Source organism: Artibeus jamaicensis, unplaced genomic scaffold (genome assembly GCF_021234435.1).
Source record: "Artibeus jamaicensis isolate MK-2021 breed Jamaican fruit bat unplaced genomic scaffold, CSHL_Jam_final contig_760, whole genome shotgun sequence".
Taxonomy (NCBI): Eukaryota; Metazoa; Chordata; class Mammalia; order Chiroptera; family Phyllostomidae; genus Artibeus; species Artibeus jamaicensis.
The window spans coordinates 3,913,988-3,929,615 of record NW_026521955.1 but is presented as its reverse complement, the minus strand read 5'-3'; the positions used below and the strand labels follow the sequence as shown (position 1 = coordinate 3,929,615).

The 15,628-nt window shown below is 37.6% G+C and overlaps 1 protein-coding gene across 2 annotated transcripts; it reads left to right on the top strand.

The window, feature by feature from the left end:
- The first annotated feature begins 203 nt into the window (after positions 1 to 203).
- TRAPPC6B (trafficking protein particle complex subunit 6B) lies at positions 204 to 15,625 on the top strand. 2 transcript variants are annotated; one of them, XM_037158890.2, is made up of 6 exons: positions 204 to 603; positions 8,753 to 8,820; positions 9,538 to 9,655; positions 10,624 to 10,707; positions 12,749 to 12,842; positions 13,693 to 15,625. In XM_037158890.2, exons 1-6 carry the CDS (start codon positions 523 to 525, stop codon positions 13,722 to 13,724), a joined length of 477 nt encoding a protein of 158 aa, XP_037014785.1. In that variant the 5' UTR covers positions 204 to 522; the 3' UTR covers positions 13,725 to 15,625. The 2 variants fall into 2 exon arrangements, with proteins under 2 accessions (XP_037014785.1, XP_037014786.1); XM_037158891.2 differs by lacking the exon at positions 204 to 603 and adding an exon at positions 622 to 719.
- Positions 15,626 to 15,628: the final 3 nt, after the last annotated feature.

Here is a 15,628-nt window from a genome sequence, read left to right as displayed (position 1 = left end):
GAAGTAACAGAGGAAGCAGTGGTAGATCCTTAGGCATTATTCCAGCCACCCGCCTGCGCGCTATCATCACAGTGGCATCAGCGTTCACCCCGAGGAGGAACTCTGAGCAGCCAGAATGCGGGACCGAAGGAACCGGAAGTTGTGTCGTCCCCCCGCCCCCCCCCCCCCCCCCCCCCCGTCCACCCTCCCCCGTCCACCCCCCCGTCCCCCAGCCCAGGGGACCGGACTGGGTCGCCGGGGGTTTGGTTTGCTTTGCTTTGGTTCCGGCAGCTGTCAGACTGTCTCGTTTGGCCCGAGGGCTTGGCAGCCCTGGGGTGGGCTCGCCCGGGTACCTGGTTCCCTCCAGTACCAGCCTTCTGGAAACTAATTGACTTCCTCGGTCTCCTAGCAACGAGGGACTGGCTACCGACCGGGGAGCTGCGGCGCAGTCCCAGTCGCTCAGGCGCTAGCCGGACCCGGACCCAAACGGGAGCCTGACCCAAACAAGAGCCGAAAACCAGAGCTTGCACGAATAAGCAGGAAATGGCGGATGAGGCGTTGTTTTTGCTCCTCCATAACGAGATGGTGTCCGGAGTGTACAAGTCCGCGGAGCAGGGGGAGGTGGTGAGTGCTGTCACAGGCCCTTGAGACCCTCTTTGTTTTCCCGTCAGTTCTCTTTCTACCCCTGTCCCATCGCCACGGAAGGCCTCACAATGTGTAGCAACCTGGTCTACCTGCAGGTATCGTAAGTCACAGAACCTGTCAGCTGTCTTTGGTCTTTTATCCTTTTCTCTTTAGCATTTTCTACTATTCGCTACCTTTTTTTTTGTCCATTTCCATACCTGTGTCCTGGAGGCCACAGATTTTACTAAAGTTGTCTCTACCATAGTTTACAGCAGGGTTCTTACTTAATTCTTCGGCCATTTCCAGCACTTCTGAGCCACCCAATGCGCAGACCTGCTCTAGCCTGAGAATGCTGTTCGTCCCTCCTTTATCCCAAACCCTTAAATATCACTCCACGCAACCCGAAGACAGAAGCCTAATGGAAGTTGAGGTCAGAGCAAAAGAAACTTTGCAGGCTTTCTGTATAATTAGGAAGCAAACTAATTAAAAATATTTAGTGCCCATTATGTTAGAGCTAATTTCTAGGTGCTGGTGATATAGTAATGAAGGAAACAATGGCCCCATCCTTGTGGAGGTTTACTACTTATATATGGCAACCCTTATTCCTGCATCGATTCATTCAGAAAATACTCAGTTTGCATTGTGGGTCTGACACTGTGCTAGATGAATAAAATAAAACCCCTGCCTCACTGTTGTTGGGGAATAGGGGTTTAATGAATGATTAAGGTGTTTGATGGTAATTAGGTGTGGAATCATGGCGTTGAAACAGACCTTTTATAAATAAGAAATTCCAAAGTCATGCTGAAGCTAGAAGCGCTTTCTATAAAGCTGTTGATAAAGAGGGGTGGAAGTGGGGGTAGGAAAAGCATCCTAGGCAAAGGTGAAGAAAGACATAGAGATATGAAAGAGTGTTAAGTATTTAAATATGCTTAAGTATGCATATTTCATTGTGACTAGATTGAAGGATGGAGAGTGAAACATATTGAGAGCTAAAACCAAAAAGAACCTTGTACGATCAAAGAATTTGGACCTCTTGGTGGAAGATTTAAAGGGTTTTTAAGAAGGAGGACCTGGCTGGTGTAGCTCAGTGGACTGAGCATGGGCCTGTGAACCAAAGGGTCGCTGGTTCAATTCCCTGTTGGGCACATGCCTGGGTTTCCTGCCAGGTCCCCAGTGGGGGACACGTGAGAGGCAGCCACACATTGATGTTTCTTTTCCTCTCTTTCCGCCCCCTCCCACTTCCTTCTCTCTAAAAATAAATAAATAAAATTGTTTTAAAAAAGGATTTTTAAGAAGGAGAATGACATGACCCACTTTTGTTTTAGAAAGAGGGGCTGGATGGAGAGGGAAGACCCTTGTAGTGGAAAGATCCTTGTAGTAGAAAAGATCCACCCAGGCAGGAGATGATGAAGATCTGAATTAAGACAGGGATAGAGAGAAGAGGAGTGAACAAGTTTGAGAAATAGGAGGTAGAATCTCTAGGACTTAATTAGGTATAGGAGTGAGTTGAAAATTATCCCTAGGTTTTTAGCTTGAGCAACTGGATTGATTGGAGAGGAATAAGGGGGATGAAAATAATTATTTTTGGACAGGCTGAAATTTTCCGATGCATATAGGATATCCATGAAAAGGTATTGCCAGTTTGTAAACTACAAGAAGGATAGTTTCTCTGTCCCAGCTGCTGTAAAAAAAAAAAATATATCATAGATGGAGTGGCTTGTAAACAACAAACATTTATTTCTCACAGTTCTGGAGGCTGGGACGTTCAAGATCAAGATGCCAACAGAATCTGTGTCTATGAATTTCTGCTTCTGGTTCATAGATGTCTCTTGGCTGTATCTTTACATGGCAGAAGGGGACTAGCTAGCTTTCTGGTGTCTCTTCTGTAAGGACACATCTGATTCTTGAGGACTCTCATGATGGAAACACATCCCAGGAGTCCCACCTCCTAATACCATCACAGTGAGAATTAGGATTTCAATATATGAATTTTAGGGGGACACAAACGTTCAGTCTGTGGCAGATGGGCATGATGCATTGGTAGATATCATTAGGAAGACATCAGGAAGAGTACTGGAAATGAAGCAAATTCTCTTGTTATTCAGATCCATCTGTAATAGAGATTATTTTCAAGTGACAAATTTTTACTATCACCAACAACCAATAGCTATTAATGTTTAGCATCCGTGTTAAGTGCTGAGTAACAGACATTTGCTGTTTGTGCTAAGCTAGCCTTTCCTTTCTCCAACAATAATTAGTAGCATACCCTTTCCCTCTTCATCGTGCTCTCCCTATCCCACCCAACCTCTAATGTGTGTATTCACGTCTATTCGTTTTCTCTCTTCTAGCTCTTGCCCAGGAAAGTCATCTTCTTTTTAAATCCCTCTTTTCCCTAAATTATTGACCCCAAAGGAAAACAGAGCTGTTGTAATCATGTCTGGTAATTTTAAGAGGTGTGCGAGTCATATATGAGAAAAGAAATTTGTAAGTTTTCAATCACTTAAACCAGTCTTGATGATTAAAATCCATATTGGAATCAGGGTGCAATTTTCCTTTTTTTGTGGTTATTAAATTGTTTATTGTATTGCATTTACAAAGAAAACAGACCATGCATCAGAAAGAATAACTCAGCAATTTTTAACCAGTGTGCTGCAAGAATTTTTAGAACATGCAATACCTGACTAGTCAGGGGCACTGACTGACCTCTTTTTCCCATAGATCTTTAAATAAAAATATGACAACAGCCAATGCAATAGCCAACTGTGAATTAATCAAAATTATACCTATGTTTTCTCAGATTGGCAAAAAATATTTTTTTGGTGTGCTGCAGAATTTTAGTAATTAATTTGTGTTTGCCATGAGATGAAAAAGGTTGAAATCACTGATTTAAACTATAAATAACTTTTTTCTTTTTTTAATATGTTTTATTAATTATGCCATTACAGTTGTTCTATTTCCCCCCTTCATTTTCCTCCACCCTGCACACCCCCTCCCCCACCATCCCCCCTTTAGTTTATGACCACGTGTCTCAAGTTCTTTAGATTCTATATTTCCCATACTATTCTTGCCCTCCACCCTATCTATTTTCTACCTATCATCTATGCTACTTATTTTCTGTACCTTCTCCCCCCTTCTCCTTCTCCCACTTCCCCTGTTGCTAACCCTCCATGAGATCTTCATTTCTGTGTTTCTGCTCCTGATCTAGCTGTCCTCTAAGTTTGCTTTTGTTTTAGGTGTGGTTGTTAATAACTGAGTTTGCTGTCCTTTCACTGTTCATCTTTTTTTATCTTCTTTTTCTTAGATAAGTTCCTTTAACATTTCATATAATAAGGGCTTGGTGATGATGAACTCCTTGAATTTGATCTTATCTGAGAAACACTTTATCTGTCCTTCCGTTCTAAATGAAAACTTTGCTGGATAGAGCAGTCTTGGATGTGGGTTCTTGCCTTTCATGACTTGGAATACCTCTTTCCAGCCCCTTCTTGCCTGTAAGGTCTCTTTTGAGAAATCAGCTGACAGTCTGATGGGAACTCCTTTGTAGGTGACTGTCCCCTTATCTCTTGCTGCTTCTAGGATTCTCTCCTTCATTTCAATCTTGGCTAATGTAATGATGATGTGCCTTGGTGTGTTCCTTCTTGGGTCCAACTTGTTTGGGACTGTCTGTGCTTCCTTGATTTCCTGGAAGTCTATTTCCTTTGCCAGTTTGGGGAAGTTCTCGTTTATTATTTGTTCAAATAAGTTTTCCACTTGTTGCTGTTCCTCTTCCCCTTCTGGTACCCCTATAATTCGGATGTTGGAATGTTTAAAGATGTCCTGGAGGATCCTAAACCTCTCCTAGTTTTTTTGAATTCTTGTTTCTTCATCCTTTTCTGTTTGGTCATTTTTTTCCTCCTTCTGGTCCACTTCCTTGATTTGAGTCCCAGTTTCCTTTCCATTACTATTGGTTTCCTGTGTATTTCCATTCATTTCAATTAGTTTAGCCTTCATATGTTCCTCTAATTTGTGACTAAAATCAACCAGTTCTGTGAGCATCCTGATCACCAGTGTTTTGAACTGTGCATCTGAAAGTTTGGCTATTTCTTCATCACTTAGATTTATCAGCTCTGGGGCTCTGAGTTGTTCTGGAGCCGTGTTTTGATCTGTTTATGCCTGTTATGTATGAGGAGCGGAGCCTTAGTTGTTTACCAGGGTGGGGCCACCCAGGTTGCTGGTTCGTGAGGCTGTATGTGGGGGCAGGGTCAGAGAGGGACAATGGAAGTTCCCTTTGCCGCTTCCTGCCCCTGGGACCTGTGCGGTCCGTCTTACTGCTAGCTTCTTCACCGGTTTATCTGCACGTGAATGTGTGACCAGGATCAGCCCTCAGTGGGTCCACCGCCTTGTGCCCTCAGTGGGTCCGCCTGCTTCTCCACACCTGGGATCCGCCCACGGCTGCTGGCGCACTTGGGTTGCGCGCCCTGGTCAGTGTGGTGGATCTTTCCTGCCCCACCTCGCTCCGCTGCTGGCTCTGCCCCTCTTACTGGTTTGGCTGAAGGGTTCATTGTTGTTGGACTTCAGTGTAGTTCAATTTTCTGTGGTTTGGCTGTGTTTTTGTTGCTAAAACTCTGTTTTTAAACTTAGTTGTGGCAGAAGGTGCAGTGTTTCCACCTACGCCTCCATCTTGGTGGAATTCTATAAATAACTTTTCTATTGCAATTTGTTTAGGGTGGGTGGAAAATATAAAGTGCATATAAACAAAATGATTTTAAAAAGTTATGTGGTAGTCTTTTTTTTTAATTCTCACCTGAGGATATGTTTATTGATTTTAAAGAGAGGAAGGGGGAGTTGAGAAAGAGAGAGAGAGAACAAAAGAGAAAGAGAAAGTGAAAGAAAAAGAGAAGGAAACATTGATGTGAGAGAAAAACAGATCAATCACCTTCCATAGGCACCCTGACTGGGAACTGAACCCAAAACCTAGGTATGTGCCCTGACTGGGGATTGAACCCACAACCTTTTAGCACTTGGACAGGGCTAAAAAGTTATGTGTCAATATTGATGATTAGAATTCATATTGGAATCAGAGTGTAAGAGGGTTCATTGTGGCCCTGGCCTGGTAGCTAAGTTGGTAGAGCATCATTTCATGTGCCAAAGTTGTGGGTTTGATTCCTGGACAGGGCACATACATGAATCAACCAATGAATGCATAAATAAATGGAAAAACAAATCAACCCCTCTCTCCCCCCACCACTTCTTCCTTTTTCTCTAAAAATCAATCAGTAGAAAATTTATAAAGACTGTTTGTTGTATTATTGGCTCTACTTTAAGTGTGCTTCAAAATGTAAAAGAATGACACACAATCCTCTTCTCCAAAAATGGGTTTTATATATATTTTTAGATATAAAGTTGTAAGTTTTGAAATGAAATAAAGGACGAATGTTCTTACCCTCCAAATCAGTGATTTTCAAACTATGGTAGAGAGGAATTAAATTTTTAAAAACTGAATAATTGAGTATTTACCTTTATTGAGAGTAGGTTTTTTTTTTAAAGAAAAGTTAATGGATAAAATATTTTCAGGTTTAATTTTCTTAAAAATTTGGTGCCTACAAGTGAGCACTCATATATGCCAGATGAATGAGTAGTAACATCAGAAGGTATTTACTAGGACTTATTTTAAAAGCTCATGTGATCATAGTTAGTGTTTGAGAAGGTCTATGTATATAAACATACTTCCTGCTAATCAGTATGTTCTTGGGTGACTCTACAAAGATTGTTCTACAAAGAGCATCCTGGCTTACAGGTCCTCATTCCACCTGAGCATGTTTGGGAATGAGTATGGAGAATAACAGAAAAAACAAGGATAGTGATAGGTACAATAATAAATATGTATACAGACTGTTATGGCAAGCTTAGGGCCCAAAGGAGTATCAGGGAAGGTTTCTGGGAGGATGTGATACTATCTATACTTGAGCTGAATTGAAAAGATGAACAGTTTGGGGGACAGCATTTACAAAGGTATGGAGGAATAAGAGAGCGTGGAACTCTGGACTTGCTGCAGAAATTTTAGAGTGGTAGAGGGAAGGATGCTTGTGGATATGTGGCTGTTAGTGATTCTGCGTAACTAGCTAGGGATCGATTAAGGAGAAGCACATAATGTCATGCTAAGGAGTTTGGACTTGACTTTGAAGAAAGGGGAGGAAGTGCTGGAAGATCCAGTAGAGATCTAACATGATTTGTTTTTTAAAGATTTATTTATTTATTTTTAGAGAGAGGAAAAGGGAGGGAGAGAGGGAGAAAAACATCAATGTGCAGTTGCCTCTCACATACCCCGTACCCCGGCCCCTGGACCTGGCATGTGCCCAGGCATGTGTCCTGACTAGGAGTTCAACCATCTTAGTCTGGTGTTCAATCCACTGAGCCCCACCAGCCAGGGCAGATCTGTTTTTTTAGAAAGTCTATACCAGAACTATAGAAAATAAATCAAAGGAAGAAAACTAGAGACGAGATCAGTTGGAAGGCTCTGGCTGAAAACCAAGAGAGAAATGATAAGGGCTAACTTAAGCAGTAAGGATGGAGAGAGAAGATGTATTTTGGAAAATATGTAGTTGTAGGCTCCACAGGACTGGACTGCGGTGTTTGTGGAGAGGTTGGGAGCAAAGAGGTAAAGAAATGGAAGTTTTTTGGTTGGAGTATCTAGGTGGATGGTGATGCCATTAATGAAGTTAAGGAATTCTAGAGGAAGAGCAAGCTAAATATGCCTAATTTGAGGGGACCTCTAGATAGCTGTGTCCAATAAAGTCTGTACTAGAAATACAGTTAGTAGTCACAGCCCATAAGTGGAGTACATGGTTCTTCAGAAGAAAGTTCAGCAAATAATGAAGCCTATGATGTACTTCTTAGTGGGAGAGGAACAGGCTTCAGAATACGTAAAAAATCCTGCCCTCTTGGAGCTGAATTCTAGCAGTGTGGGGATGGAGGAATATGTCAATATAAAATTAATAAAATGTATATATTGTACGCTAAATGGTGAAAAAAGTTCTTTAGAGACAGCTTAATCAGAGAAGTAGGATGAGACATCAGAATCATTTTTGGAGGGCTTCTTAAAACAGATTGCTGACCCCATATCCAGTTTCTGATTCAGTAAATTGGGGGTGGGATTACCAAATTTGTCATTTTTACAAGTTTCCAGGTGATATCAGTGTTGCTGGTCTTGAAAATCATACTTTGAAAATCACTAGGATAGACAGTTGCTGAAGGGGAATGATATTGCAATTTTAAAGAAATGGTTAAAGCGGGCCTCATTTGTAATGGTGACATGTGAGAGAAGGCGTAAAGCAAGGGAGTTGGTCTTGTGAATATCTGGAGGAAGAGCTGCCCCTGCAAGATCCCTGAGACAAGGGCATGTCTGGCATGTTTAAGGACAGCAAGGAGACCAGTGCAGCTGGCGTGGCGTGAATGAACAAGAGTAGAAGGTTGGGTTCAAGAGGTGCATGGGTCTGGATGGGATAGGTCTTTGTAGGTCATCCAGAGGATTTGGCGAGTCTTCAGCATAAAGACAGTATTTTAAGCCTTAAGACTGGATGAAATTGTCAAAGGAAGTGCAAAGCAATTGCAGGATTCCAGACATAGAATGGTGGGGTCATCAACTTAGACACACCAAGAGCTAGAAAGCTTGGATAACTTTCTAAGGGATATTTTAAACAAAACAAGAAACAATAGAACTTAGTGATAGCACAAAGCAAATAACTGACAGAAAAAAGACAACAGTGATACCAAGTTGTTTTTTATAGAGAATTTTTTAACAGTTTATTTGAGCCAAAACTGAGGACAGTTGCTGGGAGATCTTAAATGCTCCTAATACAAAGTTTTATACTGAGGAGAGAAGAGAAATTGTTGAAAATGTAAAAAAAAAAAAAGACAACATAAAAAATGTAGGGGGAGAGTAATTAGGAAGAGGCTTTGGGATTTCTGAAAAGTAATAATAAGCAACAGTTCTCTGTTTATCTTATTGCCTTATGAAAATGATTGGTACTAAGAAAATTCACTTTTTTCTTATGTTTCAATGAAGAAAGTATAAATGTTAACATTAATTTTTTAGCCAACATTTTAGAACAATTTTGAGTATCAGCATTCTTACATTCTAAAAGTACTCAAAGCTATTATTTTTTTTTAATAGGAAAATGGACGCTGTATTACTAAGCTGGAAAACATGGGGTTTCGAGTGGGACAAGGATTGATAGAAAGGTGAGCAGTCTGGATTTGAAAATTTTCTTCCAGGTAGGTTATCAGCAAAGATGGTCTATTTTAAAAGATTGCATAAAACTTGAGATGCTTGAATTTTAATTCCCAAATTTTGGTCTTTATTTCACAAAATATCTTTTTAGGTCTTCGGTTAGGTCTTTTAACTCAGTTATTCAACCTTTATGTTTTAATATTTGAAGAAAATACATATTTTAGGTTTTAGACTTTTTTCCCTGAAAACTTTGGGGTATTGAAATAACTATCTAAAATCTTGTTGCATTTTCTACTTAAGGTCCATAGGTTCATTCACTTAAATGTAATTTTCTTTGAATGCATAGGGATGCAAGTCTGTTTATGCATGCAATCAGCTTTCAATTTATAGAACAATTCTCTTTCGTATTTTTTTCTCACTGTCTGAATAGGTGAACTCTATGGCTTATATAACAAGACCATGATTATCCTCAGCTTTTTGATTTGCTAAAATGAATTGTACCTAAAACTGTAGCTTACTGTTAGATTCTACTGTCAGGTCAATTTTAGTCCCATAACTGTATTACAGGATGTGAATCCACTGTGATGGGGTCTACTTTGCTTGATGCTCATCACTTTATGACTGTCAATATTCAGTGCTGTTCTGGCATTTGGAAATTAGTTAACAATTGACCCTTCCTATTTTCTTTGGAAGAAAAATACTGAATTACTTCTAGTTGATCTTTTTAGGTTTACAAAAGATACTGCAAGGTTCAAGGATGAGTTAGATATCATGAAGTTCATTTGTAAAGATTTCTGGACTACAGTATTCAAGAAACAAATTGACAATCTAAGGACAAACCATCAGGTATGTAGATAAATTAAGACCTATCTGTTTTAAGTGTTTTAACCATATAAATGACCTGTTTTAGTGATTTACTTATTATTTAAAATTTAAAATAACTTCTAGTCAACTTTATAATGTTTCTTTTATACGTTATTAATGTCATTAATTTTTTTCTAATAGTATGTAGTGAATAAAGACAAAGGGATAATTATCAGTAATGATAGCTGTTTCTTTCCCCCCAATTAAGTTATTTTAAGTTTTAAAAACTAGCAGTGTCAGAATGATAAAGGTTTTAGGATTTGGTTTCTTAGTTATTTTTTTGTAGTGGTAGTAATAAGGAGAACCACAAATACATCACATTTATGTCTTTAGAGTAATTTCTGAAGTTTCATTTATAGAGCATATTTAACTCTTGCATTGTTTAATATTTTCTATTAAAATATTTGGTTAATATAAAAATTAATAGGTTGCATGGAAAATGGTGCATTTAAAACCCACTCAAGGAAATATTTAGAATGGATTTGGGCTTTTGAATAAGTATAAAAAATGGAAAAAAGTATGTAGTAGCTACCCGTAGAATTTATTTTTTCACATAATACTACCAAGCTGAGCTTGGAAGCACTTGAAATGGTGATGGGATGCAGTGACTGATCATTGGCTTTATAGATAGGAGTTAATAATACACAACTGCTAATTTTACCTGGACAAGTTAGTTCTGATTCTTTTACACTATACTGCGAGTTAAGGATAAGGACTATGTCTTACGCATCTTTGTATGTACAGTATTTTAAAGTATTGAGTATATATTAGTGTTAAAAAATGCTGACCAATTTTTCAGCTTGAACATTGCAAAACTCCTTCATTTAAAGAAAATTTACCTAATGGAAAAGGGAGTTTTAATAACTTAGCTCTTAAATTGGTTTCAAGAGGTAATTTTTAAGGACTGCAGACTACATTGACCTTGGGTGTGTTTTCTGTTTTTGGAACAGGGCATCTATGTACTTCAGGACAACAAATTTCGTCTGCTTACTCAGATGTCTGCAGGAAAACAGTACTTAGAACATGCATCTAAGGTATTTCATGGAATAGAAGATTGAGGGGTTTTTTACTATGAAAAGAGTAGACCATAGGGAAAAGTACAGTGCCAGTCACAACAGACTTTGGATTTAAACTAGGTTTTATGTCCTGGCTGGTGTAACTCGGTGAACCAAGGGCTGGCCTGTGAACCAAAAGGTCAGTGGCCTGATTCCCAGTCAGGGTACATGTCCAGGTCCCCATATGGGGCGTGTGAGAGGCAACTGGTCTGATGTAGCTCTCACACATCCATGTCTCTCACTCTCTTTCTCCCTCCCTTCCTGTGCCTAGAAATAAATAAATAAAATCTAAAAATAAAAATGAAATAGGTTTTACAGTTGTTTTGTTTAAAAACTTTGCTATGAAGTAGGATACAGATGTTCATCATGTTAAAATAATGTTAAATTGTAGCCAAATAGGCTTATGAGCACCAATTAAACAGTATAACTTAAATGCCAATGATTAATGAACATTTTTGAATATAGCAGATATGTGAGAAAAGATACTCAAGTTTATAAAACTTATATTAGCTGTGCAAAATTATTGACCTCAGCGTTTATACTTTGCATTAAAAAATCGTTTTATACATGGTTATCATTGTTTCTAAGAATACATGTTTTGTGTTAGGTGTATCTATGTTTCTGGGTTTTGTGTAGTTTTTGTTTCTCAGTCATACAGGAATCAATAAGTAAGATGTGTTAAAGAAAGATGATGAGGTTTTTTTTCATTTAAACAAATTTTTAATCCCCACTTGAGGATATTTATATATTTAGAGAGGAAGCAGGCAGGGGGACAGAGAGAGAGGGAGAAGGACAGAGAGAGAGAGACATCGATATGAGAGAGAAGCATTGATCAGTTGCCTCCTGTTAAGTGCCCCAACTAGGGATCGAACCTACAACCTAGGTATGTGCCCTGACCAGGGATCGAACTTGCAGCCTTTCGGTGTACGGGTTGCCACTCCAACCAACTGAGCCACTCAGCCAGGGCAAGATAACAAGTTTTGATGTAAGCATTCCTTTGAAGTGATTAAAATATTGGAGGCAGTATAGGTATAGTGGAAAGAACATGGGCTTGGGACCAACTCAATCTAGAGTTAAGTTAAGCTTCCCAACTTAGAGGTTTGTGACATTGGGTAAGTTACATAACCCCTCTGGACCTTAGTTTTCTCATTAATAAAACTGGTCATAATAATCCCTATATTATAAACAGTCTCTACGCTTTGTTCCAGTTCAAAATTTCATGACTCTGGATCTAATTGCCTATCGGTACCCATTTATGTATATTACAAAATAATAATATTTCTGTATTATTCATATATATATAGCATTATTGAATATCATATGATACAAAAATGTAGATAACCAAAACTTCCTTGGGTTATTAGCTTTTTAGTTCCCATTCTTGTCCTGGCTTTCTCTGCCGTAGCCCAGTCCCTGTCCCTTTTTTGTGTCACCTGTGACAGGGTTCTTCAGTGTCGACACTACTGATATTTTGAACTGGATAATTTTTTGTCGTGGCACACTGTAAGTCTTGAACAAATCAAGAGTCTTGGTTGTAGAAAGCAGAAACCAACTCTGATTGATTGGAATAATATTAACTTAAAGATTGATGGAAAGGCTCAGAAAACAGGCAAGAATCACAGGAGGTTAAAGCAGCCAGAAAGACGGCCCGGCCATTCCACCGAGAGGGTCTGGTGAGAATTCTTCAGGCAGCACTGACTTTAGACACGAGCTGCCCGTCTTGCCTCTGGAACCAATTCTAACCTGTTTCCATCTTGACTTCTGTCACTCAGTCTAGATTCAGAGTCCTGAACTGGAGCATACAATTGGCAGAGCTCGTAATGGGTCATGATTTAGTAGCAAGGAGCTGGGAAATCTAACAATTATAATTTTCAGTAATTTTGAAAAAGTTCTTCCACAACCCTTCTTTTTAAATAGGAATGACTTAATAGTAAGGTTTAGCTAAATGTCAGTTATTCATAGATTTACTGTCTTAGGAAGGTCTTAATATTTTTTTTTTACATTTTTTTGTTTCTTTTAGTATTTAGCATTTACATGTGGCTTAATCAGAGGCGGCTTATCAAACTTGGGGATAAAAAGTATTGTAACAGCTGAAGTGTCTTCAATGCCTGCTTGTAAGTTGAATTCACATTTCTTACAATGTTTTTAGTTATTATTTTTCAGGTCTTTTTGTTGTTTTTGTTAATTTGGAGGGCATTTAAAATGCTAAAACCATTTACTTTGACCAATTTTAATATTTAATATAGTATAATATGTAGCATACATAGCCATATTAAATGATTTTTAATTCATAATGGACACCGATTTAAGAAAATGTGCTAAAGAAATCCAAATTTGACAATTAAGGGATGATTCTTAACTTCTAAAGGAAATTTTTCTGGTATATTCTTTTTAGATAGCAAATTTCCCTATTGAAAATTTTGTTTTCTAGTATATATGTATACTAGAAATATATACGTATACTAGAAATATATATATATATGTATACTAGAAATATATATTTGTAGTATATATGTATACTAGAAATATACTAGTATATATGTATACTAGTATATATATGTATACTAGGAATATATAAACATATATACTAGAAATATATATATACATATTATGTAAAGCTAGATAAAAGCTGGCCTTTTATCACTAAACTTTCAAAAGATCTTTCACCCAGAGCTACCAACCAAGAATATAATTGACTTGAGCTTCACTGTATTTCCTTTCTATTCACGATGATAATCAGCAGTGAAATACCCAAAATATAAGGATTATAGAGAAACAAAGGCACTTATTCACTAGTCAGATAATCATCTCATAAAAATGGAATTACCTTTATTGAATAGAAGATTGTGAAAAATTGGACATAACAAGTTTCTTGATTAAAACTTCCTAAATAAAGCTGAAAATTGATGTTTAGACTTTTCTTGTTGCTAAAATCAAAATGTTTCTTTGTGTTATCTTTTTTAGGTAAATTTCAGGTGATGATACAGAAGTTGTAGAACATACTGAAATGCAAGGCTTCAACTGTGTATAAAGAGTTAAATTATTCCTGTATAAAGTATTTCAAGTGGCAGTGATTTAATTACATTGTTGGACATTGGTGTTGATATAAGCTATTTGCTAACTTGTGTAAAGAAAGATGTATGCTTAAGCAGGAGTAAGGTTGTATTTATGTTTAACATACGCCAAGTTAAAGCAGATAGAGACATTCAGAGGGAAAAAACCTGACTTCAAGGAAACACCAAGATACAGGATCCTTATTTTAACCATTTTTGTTTGCTTAGAGTGATGTGTATTTTAACAGATTGAGAAGCAAAACTTGGGGTTTGATAAATGAGCATAAAGAAAAGTATGCACCAGTCAGAATCATTTGTGTAAGAATGAACAAATTTTGATTTTTGTTTTATGAACTTATTAAAAAAGCAAAGAGCACACTAAATTAGACTTTATTTTGTTATAACTTATTTTTATTAAGAATTTTTCTGCCCCTGTCATCATATGCATTGTATATATGAGATATCATATCTACCTAAATTGTTCAAAAGATATAATTTCACTTTAATAGAATTTAGTTTTAGAGGGAGCCATTAATGTAATAAAAGTGAAATATAGATTAATTTAAATGTGAATTCAGTGACTCCAGGGCCAAAGAATATTAAGTATTTTAGGAAGGAACTGTTATATTTAACTCCTGTTACAGTTTCAACTTTCAGGTTTTCTCTCCTCATGTGGAAGTTCTGGTGAATTTCTAACTTATCTTTATTCCCTTATTTACTCTTCCCTATGGGTAGATTCAGTGTGTGGTGAAGATCTACTTCCTACTTCACAGAGGGATATTTTTTGACTGTCCTCACTGATGTTATAAGGACTGGCTAACTCTCTGGGGTCTCTTTTATAAGGACACTAAGCCCATTCAAAAGGGCTTAGCCCTCACAGCCTGATAATCACTTCCCAAAGGCCCTGCCTTCTTATATTATCACATTGGCTGTCAGGATTTGAACACATATATCTTCAAGGACACAAATATTCAGTCCATAGCAGAACCCGACATGTGGTCAGCAAGGGGAAAGCAGAATCCTACAGCCAGGGTTATCTGGTGAATTGTTTCCAAATCCGACGAAAATAGTTTTAGGATGGGGGTTCAACTCAGGCATCAGGCTGGGATTGGCACAAATTTTAGGGTTACAAAAGTTAAGAAACTAAACAGAACCTACAATTTTTTTCAAAGTGTTCTTTGAAAAATGAGTATTAGGATCAAATACATTTCGGAAATCCATGCTCTTTTGTAGATTTTTAATGCATATTAATGGCATGTTACAGGTTCTGGAGGAAAAAAACTTTATTTAGTGTAGTATTTGTGATCACAGTACTGTTTTTTCAAGAAACACTAACAGCTCAAGTAAATCAAAATTTAGGGCAATATGGGGAACATTTGTTTTTGTTGTTCCACTTATTTATGCATTCATTGGTTGATTCTTGTATGTGCCCTGACTGGGGATAGTAGAAGTGATAATTTTAATGTAAGTCAGCTTCTCATGGGTTTATTCTGCTAAGAGACACAGGTGAAATACTCTTTTAAAAATATAAAATGAAATTTTAATGAAAGTACTACCAAAATTTAGTAAATGTATAGTATCTTCCTGACCAAAACAAGTAATGTATTCTTTATGTGAACAGAAAAGTATAGGTGCAATCTATTTTATCAATGTCCTACAGACCTGATTAAACTACCATTTGGTAGCTGTTTTCAAAATAATACTTCTAAGTTCTGTATTTAAAATTTGTCATTTCTCAACAAACTTTAGGCTTCCTACCTCTGTTATCTCTTTAATTTCTCATTAAAATCAGAAGATAACTTTAAATTGTGAATGCCTCAATAAATCTTATGGCTATACTGATAGTT